At 45.3% G+C, this 21,227-nt stretch overlaps 1 protein-coding gene across 1 annotated transcript in view; it reads right to left on the bottom strand.

Moving 5' to 3' along the window:
* fgfrl1a (fibroblast growth factor receptor like 1a) overlaps positions 1–21,227 on the bottom strand; it is a 92,974-nt gene that overhangs the window by 3,536 nt on the left and 68,211 nt on the right. The window contains exons 4-6 of the mRNA XM_082956007.1: positions 3,921–3,998; positions 2,847–3,131; positions 1,587–1,940 (exon numbers count right to left, since the gene is read on the bottom strand). Of these exons, the coding sequence (XP_082812133.1) occupies positions 1,587–1,940; positions 2,847–3,131; positions 3,921–3,998 (717 nt within the window). The remainder of the gene's footprint in view (positions 1–1,586; positions 1,941–2,846; positions 3,132–3,920; positions 3,999–21,227) is intronic.

The following is a 21,227-nucleotide window of genomic DNA, read 5'->3' as shown; positions in this document are numbered from 1 at the left end:
ATATGGTGGTAACAGGGAGTTATGGTTAAACAGGGTGTTATAATATGGTGTTAACAGGGTGTTATGGTTAAACAGGGTGTTATAATATGGTGGTAACAGGGTGTTATGGTTAAACAGGGTGTTATAATATGGTGGTAACAGGATGTTATGGTTAAACAGGGTGTTATAATATGGTGGTAACAGGGAGTTATGGTTAAACAGGGTGTTATAATATGGTGGTAACAGGGTGTTATGGTTAAACAGGGTGTTATAATATGGTGGTAACAGGGTGTTATGGTTAAACAGGGTGTTATAATATGGTGGTAACAGGATGTTATGGTTAAACAGGGTGTTATAATATGGTGATAACAGGGTGTTATGGTTTAACAGGGTGTTATAATATGGTGTTAACAGGGTGTTATGGTTAAACAGGGTGTTATAATATGGTGGTAACAGGGTGTTATGGTTAAACAGGGTGTTATAATATGGTGGTAACAGGGTGTTATGGTTAAACAGGGTGTTATATGGTTGTAACAGGGTGTTATGGTTAAACAGGGTGTTATAATATGGTGGTAACAGGGTGTTATGGTTAAACAGGGTGTTATAATATGGTGGTAACAGGGTGTTATGGTTAAACAGGGTGTTACAATATGGTGGTAACAGGGTGTTATGGTTAAACAGGGTGTTATGATTAAACAGGGTGTTATAATATGGTGGTAACAGGCTGTTATGGTTAAACAGGGTGTTATAATATGGTTGTAACAGGATGTTATGGTTAAACAGGGTGTTATAATATGGTGGTAACAGGGTGTTATGGTTAAACAGGGTGTTATAATATGGTTGTAACAGGGTGTTATGGTTAAACAGGGTGTTATAATATGGTTGTAACAGGATGTTATGGTTAAACAGGGTGTTATAATATGGTGGTAACAGGGTGTTATGGTTAAACAGGGTGTTATAATATGGTGGTAACAGGGTGTTATGGTTAAACAGGGTGTTATAATATGGTGGTAACAGGGTGTTATGGTTAAACAGGGTGTTATAATATGGTTGTAACTGGGTGTTATGGTTAAACAGGGTGTTATATAGTTGTAACAGGCTGTTAAGGTTAAACAGGGTGTTATAATATGGTTGTAACCGGGTGTTATGGTTAAGCACGGTGTTATATAGTTGTAACAGGCTGTTAAGGTTAAACAGGGTGTTATAATATGGTTGTAACCGGGTGTTATGGTTAAGCACGGTGTTATATAGTTGTAACAGGCTGTTATGGTTAAACAGGGTGTTATAATATGGTTGTAACCGGGTGTTATGGTTAAACAGGGTGTTATAATATGGTTGTAACCAGGTGTTATGGTTAAACAGGGTGTTATAATATGGTTGTAACCAGGTGTTATGGTTAAACAGGGTGTTATAATATGGTTGTAACCGGGTGTTATGGTTAAACAGGGTGTTATAATATGGTTGTAACCAGGTGTTATGGTTAAACAGGGTGTTATAATATGGTTGTAACCAGGTGTTATGGTTAAACAGGGTGTTATAATATGGTTGTAACCAGGTGTTATGGTTAAGCACGGTGTTATATAGTTGTAACAGGGTGTTCCACTCACCTGGCAGGACAGTGAGGTAAGCACTGCGGAAGCTGTAACCCATGGTGTTGGCACCCAGACAGATGTACATCCCAGCGTCCTCCTCCTTGGCCCGGGTGATGAGCAGCTTGTTGAGGTAGGAGCCGTCTGGCCTGGACCACACCTCTCCCGTGGGCAGCACCACGAAGCCATGGTCGCCCACCTCGATGGTGGAGTTGTACTTGTTCTCGTCCCCCGGCTCCACCCTCTTCAGCCACTGAATCACCGGCTTGACGTCACTGCGGACCTTACACTGGAATGAGGTGGTACCGCCGTAGTCCACCGTGGTGTTCACCGGATGGGTGCCGGTTAGGATAGGCTTGGAATTTGTCCGCTCTATAAAGGGGAATACATTTATAGAGCATATTCATGCTATTCAAATGAACAGAAAAGATATTGCCATGTTCAGCGCTTTCCTCTCGTTCTCTGTGCTGCGGCTAGAATAGGCTGAGGTTGAGGGAGAAAATGACACATTTGACACAAGCAAGCACAAGTTTTATTCACTTCCTCCTCTCCGCTTCTGGGTTTGGTAGAAACATGTGTTTTTGTAGTCAGCACACAGCTGGGATATAATGCTAAGCAGATGGTCAAGGGGAGAGAGAGAGAGGGAGGCTGAGGCTCACCATACCACATCAGCCCAGGATTAACCCAACCTCAACCAACCATTACCAACCTAAACCCAAACCCCATCCTCAAAACTCAACTATAAACCAATCTGACCAGTAAACAAGAGTTAATCCCCAACCTCCAAACCTCCAACCCCCCTGTATTATTACCCTACTCTAACCCTAGAAGGTAGCCTAGTGGTTAGACCGTTGGGCCAGTAATCGAAAGGTTGCTGGATGAAATCCCCAAGCTGATAAGGTCAAAATCTGTCATTCTGCCCCTGAGCAAGGCAGTTTACCCACTGTTCCCTGGGTGCTGAAAATATGGATGTTGATTAAAGCAGCCCCCTGCACCTGTCTGATTCAGAGGGGTTGGGTTAAAAGTGGAAGACACCTTTCAGTTGAAGGCATTCAGTTGTACAACTGACTAGGTATCCCCTTTTCCCTTACCCTCAATGCTAATTAAACTTCAACAATGAAGTTTTATTATTATAACACCCTGTTTAACCATAACACCCTGTTACCACCATATTATAACACCCTGTTTAACCATAACACCCTGTTACCATCATATAAAATATAAATCAACGAAAAAACAATACATCTATACTGAAAGTAAGTAAGTGACCAAACTTACGGATTACTTCCACTTTGTATGTGGCGTTGATCTCTCCAGCCCGGTTGGAGACGTGGCAGGTGTACTTCCCGCTGTTCTCAGGGGTCAGATTCTTCAGACTCAGGGTCCACTTCTTCTTACGGCCCTCGCCCACCTCCTCAGGGGTCAGCGGCTTGTTGTCCTTCAGCCACACGATGTCCGGACGAGGGTTCCCGCTGGCCGTGCACTTCAGCCGTACTGAGCTGCCCACCGGCCGGGCGATCACGCGCTTCCTCATCTTGGCTGGCTGCGTGAAGCGTGGTCGGACTGCGATCAAAGAAAGGGTTGTTTACGAAATAGTGTTGTTGAGAAAAAGGATAAACTTCACAGGAACAGTTTATAATGGTATGCACAATGCACACCAGACAACATTTAAATATCGCAATGAATCACGCAGGATGACTTTGAACATAATTAAGGTTGAGTATGTTTGTTTGACAACGTTCTTTTTCTTACACTGAACAAATAAATATTATGTGTATGTTGTGGGGCTTCCATTTGGGGTCAAACAGTATTTCTGGTGTGGCGGCACTATTCAGCATAACATAACCCGGCAAGGGGCACGTTGACAAAACCAACACTTTCTCCTTTAAAGTTTCACTCAGCAGTTCAACGCTGGTTGTATCTGAACTGTGTCGAGGCAGAGTCATCAGGAGAAAAGAAAATACAATAGTGGACTCCAGTTTGATACGACTGGTCAAAGAGGGCAGCCAACAGAGAGAGAGGGGAGAGGATGGAATGTTTCCCCAATCACACTTCACTCAAATAGCCTGCTCTCTGGCCTGTCAGAGGTAATTACCCAAGCAAACATCACCCTGCTGGTGAGGGTGGTGGTGGTGGTGGTGGTGGTGGGGGGGTGCCAGACACACTAGAACTACACCCCCTCTAGAGACTGGGCCACTACATACCCATCACTACGACAATGCCCTGTTTTCTAAATGATCTAGGGTCAGATGATACCAGAGATAAACGTCAGAGAGAGAGAGAGAGAGAGAGAGGAGAGAGAGAGAGAGAGAGAGAGAGAGAGAGAGAGAGAGACCGTGCTCAGTGTCTTACCCAGTTTCCCTGAGAGGTCAGTGTGGTATTCTGGGTCTCCCGCTGTTCCTGCTCCGTCCCTCCCAGTGCTGGCATCCTCTACAGACAGAGAGAGACAGACAGACAGATAGAGTTAGCATAGCATCAGTGTCAGTGGGAAATAACATCCTCCCAGTGATAAAACAGTTTCATAATTCACAGCTCTAGCAGTGATCCAATATGCTCTAATGTGTCTGTGGATGTAGTAGTGGGATTAGGCCAGAACCAGAATCCAGCCTGAAGTAACATGGGATGATGAAGACCCCAGATCATCTCTGTGACTGGTCCTGCTCAAGGCTTTGTTCTGCCACCCCCCTCCTCACTCCAGGAGACACAGAGTGATGGACTAACAATGATGAGTCAATGCTAAACAGATCGGCGATACTGAACGTCATGAAACCACTTCAAGATGTGGACATATTCTGAGGAGCCGTTCATGCAAGAATCAGACGTTACATCAGGTAGGACTGGGTAAACCAATGCCAACTTGTCAAAACTGATAAGTGACTGATCTATTCTCAGTGGCTATATGTGCTAATATTGGCCTGGCTGGCCTGCGCTGAAGAAAAATCTGATGCTTGTGAAAAGAGCGAGCGAAGAACAGTCTTGGACCACCTGCGGGTGCCACATGCATTGATTTGGAGCCAACGTCTTTGAATTCAGCCATTTGGACTGAGAATACATTTAAATGCAAATAGAAGAAAATGAAGGCAGCTTCCTGTTGGCTCTTTTTGTGCAGTGCTGGATGGTTGTATCTGACGAACTGGTAACCTGAGTTGCTGTATGGTATTCTGCTTACACCACACTCTCCCCTGCTCCTCCCTCCAACTCCAACACATGACCGGCATGTTCAGAGCTGGCAGTTCTTTGAAGCCGGCGGCAGGACAGTTTGATCTCAAAGAATACATGGTTAAGCACTCTTACAGTACTGGGCCTACAAAAGAGAGGAGAGGAGGGGAGGAGGGGAGAGGAAGAGGTGAAAAGGTGTGGAGAATAGAAGAGAGGAGGGGAGTGGAGGAAGAGAGGAAAAGAAGGGAGAAATAGGAGAGAGGAAGGGGAGAAGAGAGGAGAGGAAAAGTAGAGAGGAAGAGGAGGAGAGGAAGAGGAGGAGAAGAAAGGAGAGAAAGAGCACGAGGAGAGAGGAAGAGGAGAAGAGGGGAGAGGAAGAAGAGAGGAAGAGAAAGGAAGAGAAGATAGGTTATGAGAGGAAGAGGAAAGAGGAAGAGGAGAGAGGGTAGGAAGAGAGAGGAAGAGAAGAGAATATAGGAAATGAGAGGAAGAGGAAAGAGAAAGAGGGGGAGATGAAGAGAAGAGAGGAAGAGGAGAGAGGAAGAGGAGGATAAGAGAGGGGATACATTTTTTTAACCTTTATTTAACTAGGCAAGTCAGAGGAGAGGAGAGGAAGAGAAGAAAGGAAGAGAGCACCACTGATGGACACCGGACAGCTTCATTATCAATCCACTCACCCAGCCATGCTCCTTACATACTAGGCCCCTACAGTGTAGGGGCCCCTACAATGGGCCCCTACACTCCCTCCCTCTCTCTCTCTCCCTCCACAGTACCCTTTCTTCAAATCAAAATGCAAATACAATGTATAGGTATATACACCACATACATTTGAAGTCGGATGTTTACATACACTTAGGTTGGAGTCATTAAAACACGTTTTTCAACCACTCCACACATTTCTTGTTAAACAAACTATAGTTTTGGCAAGTCGGTTAGGACATCTACTTTGTGCATGACACAAGTAATTTTTCCAACAATTGTTTAGACAGATTATTTCACTTATAATTCACTGTATCACAATTCCAGTGGGTCAGAAGTTTACATACACTAAGTTGACTGTGCCTGGAAAATTCCAGAAAATTATGTCATGGCTTTAGAAGCTTCTGATCGGCTAATTGACATTATTTGAGTCAATTGGAGGTGTACCTGTGGATGTATTTCAATGCCTACCTTCAAATTCAGTGCCTCTTTGCTTGACATCATGGGAAAATCAAAAGAAATCAGCCAAGTCTGGTTCATCCTTGGGAGCAATTTCCAAACGCCTGAAGGTACCACGGTCATCTGTACAAACATTAGTACGCAAGTATAAACACCATGGGACCACTCAGCCGCCATACCGCTCAAGAAGGAAGCCTGTTCTGCTTCCTGGAGATGAACGTACTTTGGTGCGAAAAGTGCAAATCAATCCCAGAACAAAAGCAAAGGATCTTGTGAAGATGCAGGAGGAAACAGGTACAAAAGTATCTATATCCACAATAAAACGAGTCCTATATCGACATAACCTGAAAGGCCGCTCAGCAAGGAAGAAGCCACTCCTCCAAAACCGCAATAAAAATGCCAGACTACGGTTTGCAACTGCACATGGAGACAAAGATCGTACTTTTGGAGAAATGTCCTCTGGTCTGATGAAACAAAAATAGAACTGTTTGGCCATAATGACCGTCGTTAGGTTAGGATGAAAAATGGGGAGGCTTGCAAGCCGAAGAACACCATCTCAACTGTGAAGCACGGGGGTGGCAGCATCATGTTGTGGGGGTGCTTTGCTGCAGGAGGGACTGGTGCATTTCACAAAATAGATGGCATCATGAGAAAAGGAAAATTATGTGGATATATTGAAGCAACATCTCAAGACATCAGTCAGGAAGTTAAAGCTTGGTCGCAAATGGGTCTTCCAAATGGACAATGACCCCAAGCATACTTCCAAAGTTGTGTGAAAATGGCATAAGGACAACAAAGTCAAGGTATTGGAGTGGCCATCACAAAGCCCTGACCTCAATCCTATAGAAAATCTGTGGGCACAACCTAAAAAGTGTGTGTGAGCAGGGAGGGCTTCAAACCTGACTCAGTTACACCAGCTCTGTCAGGAGGAATGGGCTTAAGGGAAACTTGTGGAAGGCTACCCAAAATGTTTGACCCAAGTTAAACAATTTAAAGGCAATGCTACCAAATACTAATTGAGTGTATGTAAACTTCTGACCCACTGGGATTGTGATGAAAGAAATAAAACCTGAAATAAATCATTCTCTCGACTATTATTCTGACATTTCACATTCTTAAAATAAAGTGGTGATCCTAACTGACCTAAGACAGGGAATTTTTACTAGGATTAAATGTCAGGAATTGTGAAAAACTGAGTTTAAATGTATTTGGCTAAGGGGTATGTAAACTTCCGACTTAAACTGTACATATAAAGTGGGTGAAACACTATGTAAACATTATTAAAGTAATCCTTCTAACCCCCCCCCCCCTTAAAAGATTTAGATGCACTATTGTAAAGTGGTTGTTCCACTGGATATCATAAGGTGAATGCACCATTTTGTAAGTCGCTCTGGATAGGAGCGTCTGCTAAATGACTTAAATGTAAATGTAAATTAAAGTGACCAGTGTTCCATGACTATGTACATAAGGCAGCAGTCTCTAAGGTACAGGGTAGAGTACCTGGTGCTAGCCTGCTAGTAACAGTGTCTAAGGTTCAGGGTAGAGTACCTGGTGTTAGCCTGCTAGTAACAGTGTCTAAGGTACAGGATAGAGTACCTGGTGTTAGCCTGCTAGTAACAGTCTCTAAGGTACAGGGTAGAGTACCTGGTGTTAGCCTGCTAGTAACAGTGTCTAAGGTTCAGGGTAGAGTACCTGGTGTTAGCCTGCTAGTAACAGTGTCTAAGGTTCAGGGCAGGGTGCTGGGCGGAGGCTGACTAGTGATGACTATTTAACAGTCTGGTGGCCTGGAGACAGAAGCTGTTTTTCAGTTTCTCGGCCCCAGCTTTGATGCACCTGTACTGTCTCCGCCTTGTAGATGCTAGCGGGTAAAAACACGCTCAGGTGGTTGAGGTCCTTGATGATCTTCTTGACCTTCCTGTGACACCAGGTGCTGTAGATGTCCTGGAGGGCAGGCAGCGTGCCCCCGGTGATGCGTTAGGCTGAGTGCCCCACCTTCTGGAGAGCCCTGCCGTTGTGGGCGGTGCAGTTGCCGTACCAGGCGGTGATACAGCCCGACAGAATGCTCTCAAGTGGTGTCTACTGCACATTCAAACACTAAAGGCACTATGAGGGTTTATTGTGATTACACTGTGCACTTACATTTGAGAACACACACACACACAAAGAACATGACCATGTTGAACATCATTCCATCAATTTCAGCTGAACTCAATAACAATATCCACCCTCATTTAATAAGACCCCCCCAATCACAAGTCAAATGTCCTACAGTAATATACCCTCCATGTCCTACAGTAACATACCCTCCATGTCGTACAGTAATACAACCTCCATGTCCCTACAGTAATATACCCTCCATGTCCTACAGTAACATACCCTCCATGTCGTACAGTAATACAACCTCCATGTCCTACAGTAATATACCCTCCATGACCTATAGTTATATACCCTCCATGACCTACAGTAATATACCCTCCATGCCTCGCCCTCCAGCCACGTAATACAACCTCCATGTCCTACAGTAATAGTTTATGTGTCGGGGGGCTAGGGTCAGTCTGTTATATCTGGAGTATTTCTCCTGTCTTATCCGGTGTCCAGTGTGAATTTAAGTATGCTCTCTCTAATTCTTTCTTTCTTTCTTTCTTTCTTTCTTTCTTTCTTTCTTTCTTTCTTTCTTTCTTTCTTTCTTTCTTTCTTTCTCTTCTTTCTCTCTCTCTCTCTCTCGGGGGGCCTGAGCCCTAGGACCATGCCTCAGGACTACCTGGCATGATGACTCCTTGTTGTCCCCAGTCCACCTGGCCGTGCTGCTGCTCCAGTTTCAACTGTTCTGCCTGCGGCTATGGAACCCTGACCTGTTCACCGGACGTGCTTGTTGCACCCTCGACAACTACTATGATTATTATTATTTGACCATGCTGGTCATTTATGAACATTTTAAAATTTTAACATCTTGACCATGTTCTGTTATAATATCCACCCTGCACAGCCAGAAGAGGACTGGCCACCCCTCATAGCCTGGTTCCTCTCTAGGTTTCTTCCTAGGTTTTTGGCCTTTCTAGGGAGTTTTTCCTAGGGAGTTTTTCCTAGCCACCGTCCTTCTTTCACATGCTTTGCTTGCTGTTTGGGGTTTTAGGCTGGGTTTCTGTACAGCACTTTGAGATATCAGCTGATGTACGAAGGGCTATATAAAAATACATTTGATTGATTGATTGATTGACCAAGCAGCGTGGAAGAGAATGGACCTGGGAGGAAGTTCTGGATGGAAAGGGATCCTGGACATGGGAGGAGATCCAGACTGGATGGGATCGCCTTCCATGGGAACAGGTGGAGGCAGTGAGAGCAGAGTGGCGACGAGAGGAGGCACGATACCAACGGCGAGGCAAGTGCGAGAGGCAGCCCCCAAAAATGTTTTTTTTTTTGGGGGGGGGGGGGGCACACGGGGAGATTGGCAGAGTCAGGTTGGAGACCTGTGCCAACTCCCCGTGTTTACTGTGGGGGGAGTGTCGCCAGTGCGCAGCTACAGCCCGGTGCGCTCGGTGCAAGCTCCTCACAGGTGCCGTGCTAGAGTTGGCATTCAGCCAGGAAAGAGTATGCCTGCTCAGCGTTCCTGGTTGCGTTTTCTCGACCCTGGTTATCCTGCGCCAGCTCTACGCACGGTAACCCCAGTTCGCCAATACAAACCTGTGCGACCTGTCACAACGCCTCGCGCTTGTTGGGCTACGGAGGTTATCCAGCCAGGACGGGTTGTGCCAGCCATAAGCTCCAGATCTCCAGTGCGCCTCCACGACCCAGTATAGCCTGTGCCTGCGCTGCACACCTGGCCTCCTGCGACGCTTTCCAGTCCGGAGCCTCCAGCGACGTTCCCTAGTCCAGAACTCCCAGAGACGTTCCCTAGTCCAGAGACGTTCCCTAGTCCAGAACTCCCAGCGACGTTCCCTAGTCCAGAACTCCCAGCGATGTTCCCTAGTCCGGTGAGACCTATTCCAGCTCCACGAATGAAGCCTCCAGTGATGATCTATGGTCAGAAGCCTGTAGAGAGGATCTATGGCACGAAGCCTCCAGTGATGATCCATGGCACGAAGCCTCCAGTGATGATCCATGGCACGAAGCCTCCAGTGATGATCCATGGCACGGAACCTCCTGAGACGGCCAGCAGTCCAAAACCTCCTGAGACGGCCCGCAGTCCGGAACCTCCTGAGACGGCCCGCAGTCCGGAACCTCCTGAGATGGCCCGCAGTCCGGAACCTCCTGAGACGGCCCGCAGTCCGGAACCTCTAGCGGCGGCCCGCAGCCCAGAACCTCCAGCGGCGGCCTGCAGCCCAGAATCTCCAGAAATGATCTACAGTCCGGTTCCTTCGACGACGATTCACGGTCAGGTGGTCATAAAGCAGAAGGATCAGCGGGTGGAGCGGGGAGGACGCCCAGAACCGGAGCCGCCTCCTATGCTGGAGGTTATGTGGACTGCATTTGAGCCGCCACAGACAATTATCACCCTCCCTACCCTCCCTTTTGTTTTGTGGTGTTTTTTTTTGGTTTGTTGCATTCGGAGTCTGCACCTTTTGGGGGGGTACTGTCACGTCCTGACCCTAGTAAGATGTCATTTTCTATAGTAGAGTAGGTCAGGGCGTGACAGGTGGTGTTTTGTGCTTTTCTATGTTTTCTATTTCTATGTTTGGCACATCCTATACCAGCACCACGCACCAGGCCTCCAGTGCGTCAGCCCAGTCCAACTCGTCCTTTTCCTGCTCCTCGCACTAGCCCTAAGGTGCGTGTTTCCAGTCTGGCACATCCAGAACCAGCACCACGCACCAGGCTTCCAGTGCGTCAGCCCAGTCCAACTCGTCCTGTTCCTGCTCCCCGCACTGGCCCTGAGGTGCGTATCCATAGTCTGGCGTCTCCTAAACCATCACCACGCACCAGGCTTCCAGTGGTTCAGCCCAGTCCAACTCGTCCTGTTCCTGCTCCTCGCACTAGCCCTGAGGTGTGTGTCCCCAGTCTGGTACCTCCACTACCAGCCCCACGCATTAGGCTTCCAGTGCGCCAGCCCAGTCCAGTGCGCCAGCCCAATGACAGTGCCCCGTCCAGAGTGTCCGGCAACAGTACCCTGTCCAGAGTGTCCAGAGACAGTGCCCCGTCCAGAGTGTCCGACGACAGTGCCCCGTCCAGAGTATCCGGCAACAGTACCCCGTCCAGAGTGTCCGACGACAGTGCCCCGTCCAGAGTATCTGGCAACAGTACCCCGTCCAGAGTATCTGACAACAGTGTGCAGTCCGGAACCGAGTGAGACGGCCTACAGTCCGGAACCGAGTGAGACGGCCTACAGTCCGGAACCGAGTGAGACGGCCTACAGTCCGGAACCGAGTGAGACGGCCTACAGTCCGGAACCGAGTGAGTCGGCCTACAGTCCGGAGCTCCCAGAGTCGGCCTACAGTCCGGAGCTCCCAGAGGACAGTCCAGGGTCTTCAGTGACTGGCCTCTGGCAAAGGTATGCAGTGGGGGTGGTTTGGTCAGGTAGGGGATTAAGGCCTGAGCCTAAGCCACCTCCACTGTAGGAGGTTTGGGGAGGGGGGGGGGGGGGGGGTGTAGCACAGGAGCCGTCGGTGATGGCAGCCACCCTCCCTTCCCTCCCTTTAGTTTTGGGATTTATTTTGTTTTGGGGGTTTATTTTGGTTATTTGTGTGAGGTGCATCCGGGGTCTGCACCTTTGGGGGGGGGGGGGGGTACTGTCATGTCCTGCCCAGTATAGGGGTTATTTGTTATTGTAGTTTGGTCAGGACGTGGCAGGGGGTGTTTGTTTTATGTGGTTCAGGGTGTGTTTTGTGTATGTGTTTAGGTAGAGGGGTATTTGATTTATTAGTCCGGGGTTTGTTAGTCATTGTTCTATGTTAGTATATTTCTATGTTCTATCTAGTCTTTTGTATTTCTATGTTTAGTTAATTGGGGTTGGACCTTCAATTGGAGGCAGCTGGTTATTGTTGCCTCTGATTGAGAGTCCTATAATTAGGAGTTTGTTTTTCATGGGTTTTTGTGGGAGATTGTTCTTGTTTAGCTGTTTGCCTGACAAGACTGTCAAGTTCGTTTTTGTTTTGTATACGTTTATGTGTTTTCCTTCTTCACCAAATAAAAAGAAGATGAGTGTACATTTTCCCGCTGCCTCTTGGTCTCTACCCTACGAAACCCGTGACACCATGTCCTACAATAATATACCCTCCATGTGCTACATTCATTTACCCTCCATGTCCTACAGTAATATACCCTCCATGTCCTACAATAATATGCCTTCCATGTCCTACAGTAATATACCCTCCATGTTCTACAGTAATATACCCTCCATGTTCTACAGTAATATACCCTCCATGTCCTACAGTAATTACAGTAATATATCATCCATGTCCTACAGTAATATACCCTCCATGTCCTACAGTAATTACAGTAAAATAGCCTCCATGTCCTAAGGTAAAATACCCACCATGTCCTACAGTAATTACAGTAATATACCCTCCATGTCCTACAGTAATCACAGTAATATACCCTCCATGTTCTACAGTAATATACCCTTAGTGTCCTACAGTAATATACCCTCCATATCCTACAGTAATTACAGTAATATACCCTCCATGTTCTACAGTAATATACCTTCCATGACCTACAGTAATTTCAGTAATATACCTTCCATGTCCTACAGTAATATATCCTCCATGCCCTACAGTAATATATCCTCCATGTCCTACAATAATATACCCTCCATGTACTACAGTAACATACCCTCCATGTCCTACAGTAATTTCACTAATATACCTTCCATGTCCTACAGTAATTGTAGTAATATACCCTCCGTGTTATACAGTAATTACAGTAATATATCCTCCATGTCCTACAGTAATATACCCCCATGTCCTACATTAATTACAGTAATAGCCTACATGTCCTACAGTAATTACAGTAATATACCCTCCATGTCTGACAGTAATTACAGTAATATACCCTCCACATCCTACAGTAATTTCAGTAGTATACCCTCCATGTCCTACAGTAATATACCCTCCATGTCCTACAGTAATATACCCTCCATGTCCTACAGTAATTACAGTAATACCCTCCATGTCCTACAGTAATTACACAAATATACACTCCATGTTCGACAGTAATTACATGAATATACCCTCCATGTACTAGTAATATACCCTCCATGTCCTACAGTAATTACAGTAATATACCCTCTATGTCCTACAGTAATTACAATATTATACCCTCCATGTGCTACAGTAATTACAGTAGTATACCCTTCATGTCCTACAGTAATATACCCTCCGTGTCCTACAGTAATTACAGTAATACCCTCCATGTCCTACAGTAATTACACAAATATACACTCCATGTTCGACAGTAAATACATGAATATACCCTCCATGTACTACAGTAATATACCCTCCATGTCCTACAGTAATTACATTAATATACCCTCTATGTCCTACAGTAATTACAATATTATACCCTCCATGTGCTACAGTAATTACAGTAGTATACCCTTCATGTCCTACAGTAATATACCCTCCATGATCTACAGTAATTACAGTAATATACCCTCCATTAGCCTTCTGAAATACAGTATATCCAAACAGCATGGCTGCAGAAAATCAGCCTTCACCCGTTGCGGCCCGCCCATCAAAAACTCTCGCTGATTCATAGAAAGTCAAACAAAGACATGCAGTATGAGGGGAGTCAGGTTTCTCAATAAAACAAACTCCCTTTCCCCTTTCTTCTGGGGAAAATGGCACAACAGCGTGCTACATTTCACACATTCACTGACTGGGTGCCCTGTGACAGGCCTGTTTGTGTAACCCCACAGTGTATTTGTTTTAATGTCTGCAGAGTAGCTAGGCGGCAGCTCTGGAAGGCCCGGTGCTCAGTCCTCCGAAATATGAATCCCTGAGTCCAGTGTTGGTGTAGACCTCTGTTTTCCAATGGGGTCATGTCCTTCAGTAATTTTTATTCAGAGACATTGGATCTCAGTCTGGACAGTCTAGTTTGGTAGCGAGAGGGTGGGTGGGTCAGTGTCTACTGTCCTCTCTTATTCACTGGCCAAGCCTAACTCTTCACAGTTCAATTGTGGCTTGAAACCCTCAGAATCAGAGCTTTGCCACAACATGTTTTAGATTGATGTACAAGGCCAGATAATAGAATGGTTGGACAGAATATTACCCCCAACTAAACACCCAGATCAAAACAAATAATATTTCTCCCAAAACCACGCTAATTACTCTGTCATCTTTTCTGCTTTTTGAGCAGAAACTAGAGTGTGAAACCCGAGAGGGATTGTTATTCCAGCTCCACACACAAAGACTGAGCTCCAGAGGATTGACAGTGTGCAATGCTAGCTACAACCTTCACCCCCAGCTCTCTTGAGAATCTGATTTACACAATTCCAGGGCCTAGCTTATGGAAACCATTACCATTTGGTGCTGTTACACAGGTCTGTATTAACGACTGGCTCTAAACGGAGGGGGAGATTTACGAGCAGTGGCGTTACTAAATTATCTAGTGCCACTACACCCGTACAAAGGAATGAATAACACAGAGAGGCCGACAGATTAACAACCTGTTGAGGATATTTACAGTCAAAATCGCACCAGATGCATCTTTGAAGCGTTAACATTTTCAAAGTTCATTAAACATTACTGATTCGGCGCTATTAAAATGTTGACATTTCACATTTCCTGAGTGTGAGTTTTAATTGGTTTTAATGGCCAGACGATGTATGCTTGGCTTGCATTGCCTAAGAACTCAATTTGCAGAGGCCCTCCACAAATCCTTTTCATCTCCCTTTTTGTAGAGCGAGTGTCTTCAGCATGAAAGAGACATGAAACTAGAGTGAATCTTTTTAAACATTCTTTTTCACTAAGCTGTTCACCTAATAGTTGCTCCTTTGAAAGTTATTTTAGACTGAGCCAAGGCAACAACGTTTATGACTAATACTATTTACTAAATGTGATTACGCATTGCAATTTCTGAGCTATATCAACAAATATGAACATGCTTAAACTGTAAATTGTTCTGTGAATAGTTTCCAGCTTTCAGACCATTCCATAAGGTAATCCATCTGCATGGGCCGATTACCCAGGATGCCTTGCTCTCTGGCAGGGGTCCACGGCGAGGAATTGCATGGCAGATTTAGGGAGGACTTATTCTGTCGAGCAGAGGACTGACCCGGCATTAAGCATTTCCTCTTCTCTTTTAGGGATTACCGGCACAGAGGGGGGAACGACTTGGACCACGCGACTTCCTGCCTCAGTCCAGGGTTCTCTGGGACCTCAGCACCAGGAGAGTCAGAGGGTCAAAACTAGCCACAATCTGGCCTTCTGGGCTGACTCCTGCTCTATCTGTTCTGGACCCACTTTTCTAAATGAGTCTGGACCCAGTACCACTGTCCTATGAGTCTGGACCCAGCTGCTCTGAAGCTACCCTGCAACAGCCAGGAGCTTCCAACTGACACGTAGGTCGATGTCTAAGGGGTTTGTCAACAAATCAACAGCTACAGCACTAGCACGAAATAGCGCAATGTTGGTATGATAAGTCCATAGTCCAGAATGCAATGTATTTAAAAAAGAATATGAATGTGTAACAGACAGGTTGGGGATAGATTCCATTTAATCAAAACAACATGATACAGATGTACCTACATCAGTATCTGGAGAGACATTCTGAGAGCCAGTCTAGTTCAACATGGCGGTGGTTCAGTCAGGAACGGGAACTTAAGCAATAGCTAACACTTTTCCTTACTCAGACTGTTAGGGACCCCAAGACAAACACCTGCTATTATAACAAGTCATTCGAACCCCCTAAAACACCACAGTATATGTCCCTTCTAAATTCAGAAACAAACCGATCAGTTCAGCAACAGGTTCAGCTCTCTATGTTCAAAGTCAACACTAACAGACAAGTATTTCAGTGATTTCTACTGCGATCTTTCAGACCAAAGAAAAACACAGCTTATGTGTGTGTGTGTTTTTGTAACTCCAAGCAGAGCTCTGTACTTCCTCACGTCGGTTTGATCTCCTGCCATCAACGGGCTCTGTAGTCTAACTGTGGTCACCTGTGTGAGGGGAAGGATAGAGGACCTGCTGCACCTCAGGTTCCAGTGTGTACAGAGTCCCGTGGGCAGCCGTGTTCAGCACACACAGCTGGGACGCACACACACACTGTCCTTGACTGTCATTCTCTGGAGAAAAATATCCTTTTGTTGTTCCACTTATGGTAAGAGAATGGAAGCTGTTTTTGGTGTGCCGTGCATACTCTGTAAAACTAGACCACTGGTCAGTGTCTCCCTGACATACCTTGTCAGAACCACTTTGGGCTTGTAGTTTCTATACCTGGCAGTGTTGGAGGGTTGCTCTGTGTGTGGAAGAGAGAAGCAGCAGGTATAATCACTAGGGGGAGGTAATGTCTGATTAGGCATCATTCTGATTAGGCATCACCTGGTATTAGTGAGAGGAAGAAATCCACCTATAGTAGTGTAGATCAGTGGTTCCAACCAGGTGTACTAGGACCCCTGGGGATACATGGCCTATCCACAGGGGGTACTTGAGAAGAGTCATGAGACCATAGACCTACTGGTAAAATGCACAAGGGGGTACTTCAGTGGTACTCCGAGCAGAGCAACATTCAGTTGGTTGTACAGTAACTGATAAAGGTAGGGAACCACTGGTTAAGATGGCTAAACACTCCAATTTCGTCTGGTATGACGTAGCATTGCGATAAAGCCGCTCTCACTACACTTGAAGTTAATAAGAATACGACTTTCAGATCGCAAAAAACGTCTATCATACATGTCAGGTGTCAATACTGGCCGATGTCACAACGCGGGAGGTTGTCTTCTCTCGAATGAGCCATTGACCATATTTTTGCGATACTCCTACCTAGATACATTTGTAATTTAACAAAGGGTCTACCACATTTCTCCTACTCGTCTGCCTTTTCAGTCCAGGGTGCATTGCATGGCCGTTGCAAATGTCAGACTCCACTCCACGAGGCACATATATCTGCAGGTTGAACATGGTGAGATTGTAGACTCCTAAACTGATAGTGCAGTTTGTTTAGGCAATTTTACAGCTAGCTAGCTACTTCACATGCTGATGTTGACTTTGGTATTATTTTGTGTAGCTAAGTTTGATAGTTTGCTAGCTAGCTAGCTAGCCAGCCCATAGAGAGGGTATTGCATTGTGGCTTTTGTGGTCAACTTGAGCTGCAACTGATTTCCACAATGTTGCCACCAACCTAATTATAATGACAACAAATATTGTATGCACATATTTAACACTCCACATTATAGGAATTTGTGGTTTTGGGTGGATTTTTTTCTTTATCATAGTTCAAATACACAGTATGATTAATGATTAATGTGATGGATCTTTTGTCATGAAACATTGCAAACCGATTCCTATTCACTATTGAAATGTGCTATACCAGGGTTACTGTTAAGTTTCTGTATCTATTACTTTAATGTATCTTTAAATGGTAATGGAACGCTATCGTATTCTGCTGAACAATTTGGAATTGATGGTGCGGTTGATTGTTGAGATGAACATTTTGAAAATGAATATAAAGAACAGATCCTTGGAGCATGAACATTACTAAGTACAAATATAATGTCAACATTCGCTAAAATAACATATCTGAGTACAAGTGGTCCATCCAGTTGGTCATAAATGTCAAGTGCGATGCATTTTATAAGTTCTGAAACCTGCAGTTAGTATCATGTTCTGTGTGTATCCGCACTAAAATGACTTTTTTTGTTCACTGTTCAAACTTTGTTTTCTGCCTCACTTGGAAAGCACATTTCCCTCATGCCTGTGTGCAGGGGCTGCTTCATATCATGTTAACACTTCATTTACTCAGGGTCACGTATGAAAGCCAAATATTTGCCTAAAATGGGTTTATGGGTGGACTGGAGAAGACACAATGGAACGCTGAACCCCCCCAAATTAGGATGATGGACTGATCCAACCCCCTCACATTAGGATGATGGACTGATCCAACCCCCTCACATTAGGATGATTTGTCCAGGCAGGTCCCACATGGATTCACTTCAAGGAGGGAACCGACTGGATTCCACCTCACATGTCTCTGTCTGTCTGTCTGTCTGTCTGTCTGTCTGTCTGTCTGTCTGTCTGTCTGTCTGTCTGTCTGTCTGTCTGTCTGTCTGTCTGTCTGTCTGTCTGTCTGTCTGTCTGTCTGTCTGTCTGTCTGTCTGTCTGTCTGTCTGTCTGTCTGTCTCTCTCTCTCTCTCTCTCTCTCTCTCTCTCTCTCTCACAGGAGCCTCTCACTAACACCAAAGAGGACAGTGCACATGGGGAAGGGACACATTTATGTCCACAGGTCTATCTCGATTTCATTGACAGTCTCTAGCTATGCTTTTGTTCAGTTTAACTTTTTATTCTCTGAGTTGTAAGAGCAGCCCTCCTAAAACATATCTGAGGGGAAGTGAAATTAGGAGATTCACAGTTGTCTTCGGAGGTGGTCGCTGCCGGCGACGTGTGTCTCTGTCTCTTCTCTTCCACTCTCCCGCTCATCATCCCAGCTGCTTCAGTGTAACTCTAGCAAACATCAAGGCCAGGATGGGGCTTTACCGAATTAACATATCTCACATATTGATCGCCCCACGCTCCCTTTGAAACCGACACTCCCGCCCTTGCACTTTGAACTCCCTCTCTCCAGTTCCGTCCAAATCATTTCAACATATAAAGGCTCTGTAAAAGCAATGGGGTTCAGGTTTGAGGTTCCTGTTACGGAGAAATGAAAGTTAATTCAGAGAAGCAGGGAACATATATTGACATCCCCCTACATCTAACGTAAGGTTAAGAAGATGGGTAATATACAGGACATGGATATTATTACAAATCATATTGATACAAACTGCAACCTGCCAAACAACAAATAAAAGCCGAAAACACTGCCAAAACACTTTTACAGATTGTTTACACATACTTTATGTGCATGGACGAAACACAGATAAACAGTCTGTACTACACTGTACCATAAAACCCTTTGTGGAATGTGAGACTACCTTATGCAACCCATACTACAAAGTCAACAGTCAGCCAAAAACTAAAGCATTAGGTTAAAAAACCTGTCATCTTTCACTGTGTCGAGGTTACTGCTGACAGTGTGCCTTTGACGAATGAACGTTTACAGCAAAACACTAACTTGTACTTTTTACTGTTCTACATCATTAGACTATTCCATACATTATTACGAGGAGGAGATGAGGGCTGAGTGAACTCTACTTTGTGGTTTGTGCTTGATTAGGTACAACATGTTTATAAAGCCTAACTAATTGACTTTCCACCATATGACAGCTTTCCTCCCTCTCCCAGACGTGTATAGCACATCCTGAAGGAGTATCACTTAGATCTTACAAATCACACAGTGGAAGCTACAAACCACATCAACACAGAGTTTCCACTCAAGGAGAATGTCTTTGCCGCGCTGGCTGACATACCTTCATAAACTATGGTAAATCTCTGAATAACGCAAACGTCTGCAGTTGAAATGAATTGAGAACGATTACAGTGAATGGTACGTGGGTATACAGAACGTTTTGAAATGTGCTCAGGTCAGAAGAATGTAAAAACAAGTCTTCATCCCCATTGACTCAAGCTATCACTTTCAACACATCGTCCTGCTGATCAAACTGACGTCCGATAGCCGAGGCGCCGGGGAATGATTCCTATGTTTGTGTAACAAACTAACAAAAAGGGGTAATCGCATAGCTATACTCATACCCAGATACTGCCTGGTAAAGGGAGACCTTTATATCAACATTAGAAATAAAAAGTAGCTGAATTCTGAAATCATGCTGATTAACTGAAACAAGTTCAAATTAACTGAAACAAGTTTTCCACCTTGTTTGGACTTCTAATGGAACATGAAAGTTGTTTTAAGTCTCTCTTCTCTTATAAAGGAGACAAAAAGATTGAAAAGATTAAAATATTAATTTATCCAGAGAATCTGCACATGAACAAAAGCAGACAAGAGGAAAGTCAGTCACTTCATTGTCATTACTGATCAAAGTGACGCTAGTGGTTCTTGGGTAATTCAACAGGGACAAACATTTGTCAAACACAGGAGGACCAAAAAGGAACATTATGCAGAATTGCTGGACAAAGGCTTCTGAAACTTCAAAAGGAATCTTTTGTGTGCAACGTACTCTTTCTTCAAACATGTCTTTACGAACTGCTATACCTATTCCCCCATCCACACTCCACTAGCTATACCTATTCCCCCATCCACACTCCACTAGCTATACCTATTCCCCCATCCACACTCCACTAGCTATACCTATTCCCCCATCCACACTCCTCTAGCTATACCTATTCCCCCATCCACACTCCACTAGCTATACCTATTCCCCCATCCACACTCCACTAGCTATACCTATTCCCCCATCCACACTCCACTAGCTATACCTATTCCCCCATCCACACTCCACTAGCTATACCTATTCCCCCATCCACACTCCACTAGCTATACCTATTCCCCCATCCACACTCCACTAGCTATACCTATTCCCCCATCCACACTCCACTAGCTATACCTATTCCCCCATCCACACTCCACTTGCTATGCCTATTCCCCCATCCACACTCCACTTGCTATACCTATTCCCCATCCACACTCCTCTAGCTATAGCTATTCCCCCATCCACACTCCACTAGCTATACCTATTCCCCCATCCACACTCCACTAGCTATACCTATTCCCCCATCCACACTCCACTAGCTATACCTATTCCCCCATCCACACTCCACTTGCTATGCCTATTCCCCCATCCACACTCCACTTGCTATACCTATTCCCCATCCACACTCCTCTAGCTATACCTATTCCCCCATCCACACTCCACTTGCTATGCCTATTCCCCCATCCACACTCCACTTGCTATGCCTATTCCCCCATCCACACTCCACTTGCTATGCCTATTCCCCCATCCACACTCCACTTGCTATACCTATTCCCCCATCCACACTCCACATGCTATGCCTATTCCCCCATCCACACTCCACTTGCTATGCATATTCCCCCCATCCACACTCCACATGCTATGCCTATTCCCCCATCCACACTCCACTTGCTATACCTATTCCCCCATCCACACTCCACTTGCTATGCCTATTCCCCCATCCACACTCCACTTGCTATACCTATTCCCCATCCACACTCCTCTAGCTATACCTATTCCCCCATCCACACTCCACTTGCTATGCCTATTCCCCCATCCACACTCCACTTGCTATGCCTATTCCCCCATCCACACTCCACTTGCTATGCCTATTCCCCCATCCA

This window comes from Salmo salar, chromosome 09, assembly GCF_965601325.2.
Source record: "Salmo salar chromosome 09, fSalSal1, whole genome shotgun sequence".
Lineage (NCBI taxonomy): Eukaryota > Metazoa > Chordata > Actinopteri > Salmoniformes > Salmonidae > Salmo > Salmo salar.
This window is presented reverse-complemented; position numbering and strand designations above follow the sequence as displayed.